The 12,480-nt window shown below is 43.1% G+C and overlaps 2 protein-coding genes across 4 annotated transcripts; both read right to left on the minus strand.

The window, feature by feature from the left end:
• Positions 1-1,041: 1,041 nt before the first annotated feature.
• LOC135491650 (sex peptide receptor-like) lies at positions 1,042-2,631 on the minus strand. The gene has a single exon (XM_064777620.1). The coding sequence runs from the start codon at positions 2,629-2,631 to the stop codon at positions 1,042-1,044; it is 1,590 nt and encodes a 529-aa protein (XP_064633690.1).
• A 4,818-nt stretch (positions 2,632-7,449) lies between these two features.
• On the minus strand, positions 7,450-12,442 carry LOC135491033 (uncharacterized). Of its 3 annotated transcripts, none has more exons than XM_064776669.1 (12): positions 12,385-12,442; positions 11,790-12,063; positions 11,435-11,521; positions 11,134-11,196; positions 10,690-10,768; positions 10,424-10,509; positions 10,180-10,233; positions 9,719-9,823; positions 9,506-9,617; positions 9,121-9,223; positions 8,819-8,970; positions 7,450-8,500 (listed from the first exon to the last, which is right to left on the minus strand). In XM_064776669.1, exons 2-12 carry the CDS (start codon positions 11,862-11,864, stop codon positions 8,409-8,411), a joined length of 1,008 nt encoding a protein of 335 aa, XP_064632739.1. In that variant the 5' UTR covers positions 11,865-12,063; positions 12,385-12,442; the 3' UTR covers positions 7,450-8,408. The 3 variants fall into 3 exon arrangements, with proteins under 3 accessions (XP_064632739.1, XP_064632737.1, XP_064632738.1); XM_064776667.1 differs by having other exon boundaries at positions 12,320-12,442; XM_064776668.1 differs by having other exon boundaries at positions 12,270-12,436.
• Between the last annotated feature and the right edge of the window lie 38 nt (positions 12,443-12,480).

Genomic DNA, 12,480 nt, shown 5'->3' on the forward strand with positions numbered 1-12,480 from the left:
TTGGATTGAACTTGAATTGTTAAGGACGATTTAAGAGACCATCTTTGAGTGCCAGTGTTGCAGTCGAAAATGTCCCCCTGGAAAAAGTGTCCGGCCCTATGGTATTGGTTCTAGCGAGACCATGACTGCCAATAGCTCGGAGCTATAGAATAGCTGCTAATCGTTTCGTGGCAATAATGACACCAAACAACTCTTTTTGAGATCGAAACACAGATACAAAACAAATTCTATCAATAACAAATAAACACAAAACATCAATATTTCTGATTTGTTACAACATTTCATTACAGTATACTGTGGAATTTTTAACTTCTGAAAAAGTTCTTGGTGGGAAAAGTTAATCATGCATTTTGTCCCCGGATTTTCAACTTCACTAACGCGACCACCCCGATAACGCGACCATTCAACCTCGGTCCCATGAGTGGTCGTGTTACCTGGGTTCCACTGTAAATGTATTGACAACCTGACAACATAGAACACGACTGAGCCAGGAACAGACCCCACAGAGCGGCAAACATACCTCATTCCGCCCTAACATGACCCAGTAAGCCGTATGCAAACACACAATAGAGTTCCACATAATATTGGCTCTATCTGATACAAGACTGAACGAATACACTTTCCAGGGCATTGTTTAAAGTGGACATATCAAATATTGTGTCTTTATAACATTCTATTTTTGTCTTTCTCATATTTGTGGGAACCTTCCATGCGCTTATGGTGGAGTTTGTGGTTTATAAACGTGAAAGCAATGCCTATGGGTTCCTCCAAGGAGGCGAGGGTTACCTACGAACACAGACAAAGGTGTACATTTGTAGAATCATTGTTGAGCCAATGGTAGACTCCATGATGATTACCAAGAAACACGTTTTACATTGGATCTCCCATCAGAGATTCTATGATGGCTCATGGTAGATTCTATGATAGAATGCCATAACCATGAGAAAAGTGAAATCATTCTGGAACAACAACATCAATCTTGTATTAACATCACATGACCAATAGAAATTCACGATCAAAATCACAGATGCAAAGTGGCGTTCAGGTAAGGTTCGTCTCGGCAATGATGGGTGTACCATGACCTTCACCTGACACACTTGTACACCTCACCGGCGGTTCCTCGTCCTGACCTTGACCTCGTCCAACATCATATGACCTCTCACGTGACCTCCCACGTGACAGCCGCAAAGCTATCATGGCCACACCTCTCAGGAAAGCACTGGTAATGTTTTTGTGTGCGTCCCCGTGTAAAGGGTGTCTCGAGTTCGAGCCTCTCCTCACATCACACCTGGAGCTATAAGTCGTGCATACAGATATGTTACTTCTGCTTCCTGACCTGTGCGAGTGAGTGTTGATGGAGGTAAGATTGGTTGTGTTCAATCTCCATGGCAACATCACAATGCCCGGATGTTCACCGTCTGCGCGCTGCTTCCGGCAACAAAACATAGCGGTCAACGCCAAACGAAACCTCGAGTTCATCACTATGTAAACGAAGAAATTTACTGGCGAGCTCACGAATATCAGAAAATTTGTAACTGTAGTTAGAATTGAAATGGTTTCCTTGGTAACAACGTGCGACATCTTGGTTATTATTCGGATGACATATAACGTGTAGGCGATACCGACGGGGATCTCCGTAGCCAAGAAGAAAGTTATGATGACCACTAACATTACTGTGACCCTCCGCGTCTCATGTAGGTCCTTGATAGACGCGCTCCTGTTACCGGAAGTCAGCCGGATTCTGTACCAGTAGCTGCGCACGACGGTCCGGATGAGGAGGCCATTGACGATGACCAGGATGAAGCAGGGCAGAAGTTGGATGAGAATCGCGCGCATCCAGAAGTAGATCTGGATGTGATAGATGGTTTGAAATCCTGCGCGGTGTGTGAACATACAGGTGGAAACAGAGTCAGAATCAGCAGGTGTGAGATGAAGGTCTGTCTTACTGATCGCATCAGTCTCTATGATCATCAGGTCGAGGTATTTTACAACGTGAGGTAGGATGGATAGGATGGTGATCAGGGTTATTCCGATGAACACTGGTCGGTAGCCGCACCACGTCTTCGCCCGGCGGTGGTGACAAATCCCTATATATCGGTGGATGGCTAACATGACGTTTAACATGATAGACGCCGTATGGAAACACGTCCCGGCCACAATAGACACGTAGTAATACATGACACACCAACCGAAGGGTGGGTACTCCGTGAAGCGGTCTTCATGGAACGCGAACAGATACCAGGGTAACTGAGAAAGCCCCGTAAACATGTCCGCGGCGGCCATTGCTAACAGAATCACGTTTGTCGGTGAGCGCATGGAGGTTTTACACAACACAATCATAGTTAAGATATTCAGTATCACAGTTAGTAATATCACAATTGGACTAGCAATGCCAAGGATGGGCATATCATAATGTGGTGTATACAAGTTCTCAATATCAATGAGATACAAGGCATTATGTTTGGCCCTCGCAACCTCGTCCTCAATTAGTCTTGCTGTGAGGTTGTGACAGAAAGACCAGATGAAGTTAAGATAGACCGGTACCGTCATGTTCAGTTGTTGGGTGGTGTTGGCCAAGCCACCCTTGGCGATGACGTCTGCGAGCATCTGTTTGAAACAGTACTGCGTCATGTTGGTGTGAAGCGATGCAAGATGGTCGTCCATCATGTAAACTAGGAGCGAAGAGTCCCAAGAATTTGTTATCATGTGGCGAGAATCCGTTCACTTGGTGCACAACCTGCTTACTGCTTACTTGTTATAAGTTCATTGGAGAAGCTGGTGTGGTCAGTTTGTTTTGTCTTTAGAAACCCACACTACCCACCTGCTCGTGTCAATTACACCTAGCAGAACACCACATTAAGATATCCATTAGAACCTGATAAGTCCACAATGGTTTATACGTTAATTCACGTCTCTCAGTCTCTAGCTTCATCTGTTACCATATATTTACGTCACTTATCTGAAATTTTACATTTCATGAACTGTTTTATGTTATTTTTTCTTTTGGCAGTCACTTGCAATCACTTAAGTTCCATAGCTCTAGTTGCATGTGTATCATGGATGAAGAAAGCATACAAGCGATTAAGTTCAAACATACGGCTGTCAAATGTATTTTCCTGTAGCAAGAGTATTGGGATAATATCCGTTAGTGGTAAGCCATCCACACCAGTCAGCTAGTAAGCGTATTCATATGTTGACCATTCACTCGACCGCTACAATAAGTCAGACTCGTCCAGCAGTAAGCGAGTAAGCGAGAAAACAGGCCAGTCCATTCGTCACATCGTTAGATATCCGTTTAAATGCTGATATAGGTCGATTATCGTCGGTCATGTCCTTACATCGAGGAAACCGGGGTGAAAAACAATCACCTATTATTGCGTCCAATATGACATGAAGTTTAAGTGAGTATGATAAGCAGTATACACGATGTCCTAAAGCTCAAAACTCGACGTAGTTGGTCCCTCAAATATTGTCTGTTTATCAAACACAAATGTTACATTTCAATGGCAATGTTTGTGGTATTACATTGTAATCCATGTTATTGCATTGTATTCTCAGCACAGAACTGTAGTTCATTTGCATAAATAATGAATAAAACCCAAGTCAAGAAAATGGTGTGGAGACCTCTTATACAAGTTCCAAGAAGATCCTTTTCCAACTGTTGATGAAGTTCGGTGTAATAACATTCCCGTCCAACACATACAACTCCTCCGCAACTCCAATGTTGTAAGTTCTTTAATTGATCATGCGGTCTTTCATGAAGCAGACTCGCAAAACTTCCGCTACGATTTCAGGTGCATCTAATTGGAGTCAACCAAACTCTAAAATCCCAGATTCATTCACTCAGTTCAAGGTAGAATTGGTAACTTGTCATCGGATCTGTGGAACATACGATAGTAATGAAAGACCAACCTCAGACCAGTTCAATACCACCTGATTTTCTTACGTAACGTTTCGAGCAGGTGCAAATGATCAAGTTTGAGGAGGACGTCGGAAACAAACGGAACCTTTTGCTTGAAGACGATGGAATTGCGAGACAGAGGTTGTTTTTCGACTACAGAGCTTGGGAAGGTGCTTTTCCCAGACGATTGATTTTTAAAACACATTACCAGAATCGAACTGATCAATAATTCAGATCAATAGTCTTGACCACGAAATGTCACCATCCCGTGAAACTGTTTGTTTACTCCACCAGATGCTTTTCCTTCACTCGTGTCTGGAGTGTGGTTCTTCAGTGTATATTCCATGATCAATTGAGTTGCTGTTCCTAATCCAAAGCCTGGAGTGTGGACGTAGTTACGTCATGAGAACTGAAGAGTCTGGTTTGATTCAATCGAACTCGAACTCAGCTATGAATCCTTGTCATAAAATGGTAAAATGATTTGAAGGTAAGTACTTGATCCTTGTAGACAGCTCTATATGGTACCAAGAACTCCAATAGTCAAAGAAGCCCCGAAACTGTACACACAATATTTGGAAAGTCGTATTTTTTAGGTGGTGACATGGGTATGGAATCCGAGTAAAACAAGTTTAATGATTAACGCTACTCTCGAGATTTCATAGTCTTGTTCATTGTGTAAAGTCGCGCGTTCTTGTACGACACGTAGTCCATTATCAAAAGTTTACTTTCTGAAGCACAATTCTCGTGTAAACTGAGGGGTTGTTTGGTTCGAGTAAAAACCTACAAACCGCCACGTCTTTTATATAGATAGAGAGATTATACTGTAGGCCTGCAGCCGATCCTCACGACCTCTGGGTTGACCCTCGTCCTGTAGACTATGGAATCAGTATCCCTCGGTAGCGTTCCAGAGGTACCCAGGTGGTAGACACGAACAACAGCAACAGACTGTTACTGAAATCATCCAGTCGTTTCACAAATGATCTGCTCAACTGGCTCTGATGACAAATATCGACATGATTCGAATGTCAGAAATATCATTATTCATGTGACGCTGGTCGGCATGGGGTTCCGGCGATATCAGATCATGTAACATGCTAACTCATTCCATATCCGCCCAGCAGAAAGTGGATATTGACCCCACTAATTGTCGTCTGCGAGTCAACAGGTTATGTAATCTCTCGACTTGGGTAAATATTTTGATGGTGTATTGGTGGACGTGATGTTATTGTGATCAATCGAGCTTTCTGTTGAGCAAGCTGCAACTTTTTACCATTGCGCTACTGAATGCTCAAAAACGTTTATTATATACTGCCTGGTGAAGTGACTTGTAGTCTTCAAATGGCCCCGATTGTGGCTGAGGTTAACCACGTTGTCTCAAAATTCTTTACAATTTAGATTTAATTAAAAATGTTTTTTTCATCCGATTGGTTATTGTAATGAAGTGGGTCGTTTCTTCTAGCAACCCGTACATCAAAGTGGGCTGCACGTTCTGCATTATTCTGTTATATTTCGGTAAATGGTGATATTGTGTACTTTTCTGAATTTTTAGAAATATTAATTTCTTAATGCTTCTAATATTTTATGTTTAGGGCAGCCAAACGGCCCGATCTTGGCTCAACAGTGGCCCAGAATATCGGCCGAACCTTGGCTGGAGTCTGGCAAATAAACATATTCCTGCCGATACTGGCCAAATACCGGCACCTTTGAGTGAAATATTGAGGGAAAGTGCCGAAATTGGTGGTGTTCCTCATAGTTCGGACGATCTCCGATTATTAAGTTGATTGACAGTATAAAACTGCGTCGGCATCACCGGCACCGACATGGAAAACTGTTCAGATCAGTATTGGTCGGAAAAGTTCGGGCAATCTCCGCTTCCCTATGGGAGATGTCGGCATGAAACAGCGTCGGCACCACCGGCACCGGCACATATCGTCGGTAAAGATCGGGAAAAAAATCGGGCAATCTCCGATTCCTCTTCGACGGACGATGTCGGCATGATCAGCATCGGCATCGACACCAGAATGATTTCATTCGGCATTTATCGGAAACGTTCGGGCAGTCTCCGATTCCTCTTGGCGAGATGACGTTGTATGTTTCTGCTGCCGGTGCCGATGCTGACGGTCAGCGTTTTGGGTGTCAGTGTTCCGCTTAATGCGTCGGCCGGATGAACCGTTCTCGTCTCGGGCTATATGGCCCAGCTTACTTTAACTTTTTTCAACTTTTTATCCCCGAGTGATGCCGATGAATATATACCGGTGCTGAATCCTCAAGTCAGGCCATCCCAGGCAGTATATCAAGGCATGACAGGGGTTTTTGAGCATTCTATCACAATATTTGTCCAACTAAAACAGTTAACAGCCATCTAGCGGATGTGGAAAGAACTATATTTATCTCTCAGCGTGGCACATTTTCTCAAAGACGAGTTCCCCGTTGGGATTCGAACCAGCGCAAAAAGAAAAACCAATTGGTCAGCGCCTCAGACCACTGAGCTACCGAAGTACCGTTTGAGTTGAGAGAGCGGTAGCCGCTACATATTCAGCACGGGGTGGGGGCGGTGGGAGACGCGCCTTGGGTCTTTTTGCGCTGGTTCGAATCCCACCCGTCCCCACTACTATGTGAACAAGTCCCAAATCTATAGAAAGATGTACGCCTCATATCACCACAGGCGTGGCGTGGAATCAGAAAGAGCATCCGCGTTTTAAGTCACCTTCTCAGGAAGAAATTGACAAACAGTTATCCCCGGGACATCAACAGTTGAGGACTTTGATCCATGTCACGCGGATCATTAGTGTTGACGCTTTTGGATGTATCCAGGTTGACCACTTACACTTCACAAGAACTGCGTAATTCTACATTTATGATGGCCGTCATCAGTTATTCCCAACTATCTTTGGCGACATTCCATGTTATTTTAAGAACTGGCCCGCCCCCTCGGCACATTCTCGTAGACGCGGGGCTGCACAACCACCCGGCCGAGAGCTTTCATGGCCTGGCCTTCTCGCGGGACCCTGCACGGCCAATCGCTTCTCACACTGGTTAGGGGGTCGGGGCAGCCTGTCGCAATGCAGTGCTCATCCCTCGATCTTAGAGTAGTCTGGTTACTCTTAGTCTTAAGGGGCGGGGGACGATTTACAGCTGGAACCCGCAGATCCGTCATTCATCCTTTTAGCGGGGCTCAGGCTGGTAACCTCGACCCTATCCGGAGAAGGAGGGTCGAACCTGTTTGCTGTTTTCAATAGTCCGGGGATGCTCTATCTGTCCCCGCGTACCTTTCCCGCCATTAAACAAAATGTGCTCGGATAGTATGTCTAGCAGCGCCTCTATCTTTCTATATTGGCACTAATCATCCGAGTGCCGAGACTTTCCACTACTGTAAAGTCGCCAGGGGCCATTGCGTCAGCTGTCCTTCGGTGTTTTGTGACGAATCATCAGGGCTTTGTGAAGGATAGACTCTTTCACCAGTCTACTCCATTCACTCATTACAGTGCTGCGCGGTGGATAGGCTCGAGGTTACCTGGACTATGTGAAGGACAAAGACTGTGTTTGTTTAGAATGAGTTTATTTTAAATATGGCAATAATTGTGTTCGCCACTCTTCAATAGACCATTATTTCAATACACAAGTTGCTTCCTCTTAAATTAGAAGATATTTTAAAAGCGTTTACAATAACAATTGTAGTAGATGTCTTTCCTTTTCCTGCCCTAAAAGAACCCCTCCCCAAACACATACATACACAATCTTTCTCCCTTCCCTGCCACTGCATGTAAACAAATAAAAAAGATATTGAAAAAAAACCCAAGTCAGTAAAATCAAAATCAAGTTTCTCACCAAATACAATATCTAACATACTCCAATCAAATTCATATCAAAACAGAAAGCAATGATACGCAGACGCTAACAAAAGATTTGTTGACAAATAAGACGAGAGATTTCTGTCACATTCATGTTGATGATGTTCATGCAATGGAACCTCACCTGGCAGGAAGTAGGTCAACATCATTTCAGAAAAATAGCCATATTTTTAAATTTTGTACCTCTCTTCTCCATGCAAGAATTTTTAGCTTCAAGACGTGGAAAGCTTTGCTCCGGGACACAACAAGACACCCTGTGAATGTTCCACAGCATGGCTCCAGGAGGACCGGATTCCCACCTCGAACACCACAGCACGCTTCACAGCATGCAACACTGTTCATCCTTGACACCAAGTATCCCAGGATGCCAAGCGACCAGCTCACCAGGGAATTCCATCAAACAAATAAGGGCCAATTTTCAACAGAAAATCGGTGTCATTTGAATATATTCGCCATTGGTACATACACTGTATGTGTTTGTACCACATTGGTACATACACTGTATGTGTTTGTACCACATTGGTACATACACTGTATGTGTTTGTACCACATTGGTACATACACTGTATGTGTTTGTACCACATTGGTACATACACTGTATGTGTTTGTACCACAAACCAGTATGAATGATCCTATACAAAATACATAAAGGTGCGCTAGGTGAGTTCTCCGTATTCTGAGATGCCATGATTGGGTGAGCCAAGGCGTAGGACTCCAACTGAGCGGTCTTTTGAAGCGGTGACTAAATCTGTGTGGAGTTAAGGGTTAACTTGAGGAAACGTTGGCTGGTGATTTGGAGCAAGAGATTTTTCATTTGCAGAAAGTTGAGTACGAACACTGACTCATGACAAAGTCCGGCCGATATTTTCCTTCTTTCACACATTGGATGAAAGGTTGTGACTTTGTCAGGTGTAGCTACCCATTGGTACCTGATTGAGACATTGCCTTCAAATAACAAACAAAAGGTCCATTAATCTAATACCATTTAAATGTTGAGTTGAGAGCTGAGTGTCAACAAGGCCTGACTGATGCCAGTTCCCAATCTCGTCTTTTATACAAAGGATACATTCATCAAACGGTGATATATCCATGTCCTCAACATCACCTTTATGCTTGAACAAGTCTCCGAGATACTCATGGTGGTCCGGCCAGCGACGATATCGCCGTATCACCCCGCCATCACAAGCAGAGTAGAGCAAACTGCCATTTGAGGTATATCTGGAGAGAAAACATCACTTGCATGAGGAAAACAATGTGCCTACTCCTCAAAGATCATGCCCGAATAAAGCATGTGAACTTCTAAACTGAAACTAGGAGAGGGTCACAGCCACAAATGACAGACAGGGCCTGATTGGCCAGTTATCCCACCTTAGTTTCCATATGGGAGAATCACCATTTTCCTTCAATTCTTCCTGAACTCCTGCTTCTGGGACATATGCGGACGAATGTTTCCCTCCAAGCATGACCAAACCTGTAACATGGAACAGAACTCACCATCAAAGTCACCCTGCTCTTAACGATTGGGAACTAAAAGAGCCCAAAACTGTTCAAATTACATTCTGATTCAGATATGATCTCAGTGACTCCAAAACTTTCAAATGTTTCAAATTTCTAAAGTGCTGAGAAGTCATAGCACACATTAGCGGTGAAGGAGATGAGATCGCTACATCATATCATTTATTACGTGTGCTCTCAGCTTGAGGTCCTGAAACATCAAAGCAAGGTCAGCTGACTAGCATTTTTTTGCACTTACTTGTAAAACCATCATCGACAGCAGAACCAAAGTTTTCCGGCGTGGGACATAACGTATTGAGACCTTGCCCTGTTCCTGACACATGCAAACTCTTCCCATCGAATGTACAAATCTGAAAACAAACCACATCATAATAAAACACTGTGGGTCATGGTTTCCAGCAGGCCACATGTTGACAGGTGGACTTACCCTTTAAGGGGTCACACTACTTACTTTTAAGAAGCCATCTTGTGCGACCGACATGAGAGCGCGTTGATTCTTCCCCCATGGCCAACTTTCATGGACAAAGATTACATCCCTGATGATTCCTGTATGAAGCTAAAAAAGGAAATATTTTAGAATCCAAGCGAAATCTTTATCAGACAACCATCAATTTGGGCCAATTATAGAAATTGCTGATCCCATAATGCCAATCAAGTATCTCAAAACTCCCCTTTGAGTAAACCTCTTTAAATATAAACATGATCATTTCACTGCACTGCTACATGCCTTAGTTAGTTCCTTGTGATCTAGTTAGTTCCTCGTCATCTAGTTAGAGCATGTAATGCCATAGTTAGTTCCTCGTCATCTAGTTAGCGCCTATGTTTAACTGAAGTTGGTAAGCTGAGTTGTATCTTATTAACTTTTTTCCAATGGGCATATTGCCCTCTTGAATGGGAATGAATCACACTTACTTCATTGATGAAATCTAATGGAAGAGGCATTCGGAAGTCAAACAGTGTTAGGCCCTGAAACATGAAGTGACAATCATCCATATTATTACTGTGATGAATACAGACTCTTTGAAGGCGAAAGGAAAACTAGAATTGTCAGGAGACTCTGTAATCTCAGTCAACCATAAAGCCACACAGTATGCCTCCAAATAACACTGTACAAATGTCCACTTCAGTTATTTTCTCATAATATTGCCCTGCCTACCTTTCCATTAACGCAGCAGCAGACAGCCATGTTAGGTGTGATGGGATCCGCCGCGAGTCCTGTCCGGTCCCGACCGTTGAAGGCACCTGTGCAAATAAGAGATGGAGGAAGTTCAAATCCATCTTCTGTCGCACAAGATGGATTCTTAAAAGTAAGTACTGCGAGTTAGATCAGTTATAAGTTCAGGAGAGTTAGATCAAGTTCAGTTTATGCGATGCAATTTCATAGATTTAAAGGGTCACAATATCATAATGTAAATAACTTACAATTATCATAGGAGATAACCTGCTCCCCCCGTTCGACATCGATCAGGGCCATGCGTCGGGCAGTGGTCGTTGCAAGGATCTGAAAGCATTGTAAGCATGAAATAGGACAAGCAGATATCTGTGTTTTCACATTGTGAAGTAGTGTTATAACCAAGTTCACAGGAACTTTGTCTCTTCATCATGCACGGGACATAAGCTCTCCATCTATGTCCATATTAAACCTACTTGAATGCCTCACCATAACAACTCCTCTTGTGTGACGGAACCTTATTGTCCTGCCCTGTGTGTTCCTTGGGCAGAACACTTTCTGCTGTCATTTGGCGTCCACTTCAGGGCAGACTTTGGCCAACCAAAATCTATCGTTCCTCTTTCTTGAATTCACTGCTCTCTCTCTTTAGGCAAGCTATTCAAGTTTGCCTGGGTGTGCGATGATTGTAACCTTACCTTTGTGCCGTCACTTGTGAAACGAACGGCATTGATGTTTCTGGCAAGGCTGACGGTGGTGATCTGAAATAGAAACCAAAGATGAGGCTTTGGACAATCAGAATTGACAAGCTGCAGTGAAGAGTTTGATTCATGATGAACAGACAAAAGGTCAGCAACAGGGTTAATGTATCATCAAACCTGAGAGTTGTTCATTCATTGTTAAATCTTTTCACATAACCTCTTTTTACTAACTGCAAAAATCACCTTGAAATGCAAGATTTTTTCGCCGCATGAAGACATCAATCATTGCATTACTTACTGCATAGCTTTGAATGAATTCATACTTCTTGGCAGAGTACAAGTTGACCTTTCCATCATAAGCCCCTGAGCAAAATAAGTAACGATCCTGAAAAAGGAGCAGATATGAAATATTCATGTAATGAACTTGTTTCATCATCAGCAAAATACAAGTAAATCAGTGTCAAACATAGCCTGGCTGGCTGGTGTTCATTCAACTTAATAGCTCTCCTATTCATCATCATATATACTCCTAGCTCTAATACCACACTCAATATCAGAGGCGTAGTCCCAGATCTTCTAAACTCTGAAAACTTTGCACAAAAAAACACAGTGATCTATAATCAATTGGGCCCTGCTACAAGGCCTAGACGAACCTTTGGATGGAAAGCCACACCCCTTACACTCCCTTGGTGATACTTGAGAAACCGCACGCTTCCTTCTTGTTGCATCGTGAAGGCTGCAGAGAAAGACGCTCTTTACTCCAGTTTCTGCTCCTCAAAGATGCATCTTCAGGTGACAAGTAAGGAGAGAAGATGTCAACAGAGATTCCAAGGTCAATAAAGCATCAGTGCTGCATCACAAGGCTGCTGAAGCTGGGAGGTGCATCCTGAGATCCTCCCAAACTCTGCTTCTTCAATCAAGGACTGTCTGAAATGGTAAAAACATTGTTTAAGCCCAGAGTTTAGGCCATACCCTTGCTGTTGATATTCTTGTCTCCCTAAGCATGGTAGATAAGAGAGAGTGAGAGTGACTGGTTCTGGGCCTGGGCCTAACTCACTGACACTGACTGGGGGTGTGGGAGATTGATTTTGTTAATTTTTCAATTTTATGGTCTACATGTTCAGAAAACTCACAATACTTTCATTAGCAATCATCTATTTGTTATAATAGATATATAGCATACATTGAATGCAACAATGCTATACGCTTTGTGAAGTTGATAATGAATCTGTAACCAAAATAAACAACTTTGATGACTGGAACAGCTGAGAAATTTTTATTATTGACTGGCTTCAGCGCCTTTAAGTGAGCATTTAAGGAACTAACCTAAAGAAGATTTGTGGA

The sequence above is a fragment of the Lineus longissimus genome, chromosome 7, assembly GCF_910592395.1.
Source record: "Lineus longissimus chromosome 7, tnLinLong1.2, whole genome shotgun sequence".
In the NCBI taxonomy this organism is placed as follows: domain Eukaryota; kingdom Metazoa; phylum Nemertea; class Pilidiophora; order Heteronemertea; family Lineidae; genus Lineus; species Lineus longissimus.

Excerpts from the sequence above, each read along its gene's own strand:
- LOC135491650 (XM_064777620.1), bottom strand. The coding sequence starts at position 2,631 with ATGACGCAGTACTGTTTCAAACAGATGCTCGCAGACGTCATCGCCAAG.
- LOC135491033 (XM_064776669.1), bottom strand. The coding sequence starts at position 11,864 with ATGCAACAAGAAGGAAGCGTGCGGTTTCTCAAGTATCACCAAGGGAGT. Across the intron at positions 9,618-9,718 it reads CACAAGATGGCTTCTTAAAA|ATTTGTACATTCGATGGGAA; the intron begins GTAAGTAGTGTG and ends GTTTGTTTTCAG. Across the intron at positions 9,224-9,505 it reads TGTCGATGATGGTTTTACAA|GTTTGGTCATGCTTGGAGGG; the intron begins GTAAGTGCAAAA and ends TCCATGTTACAG.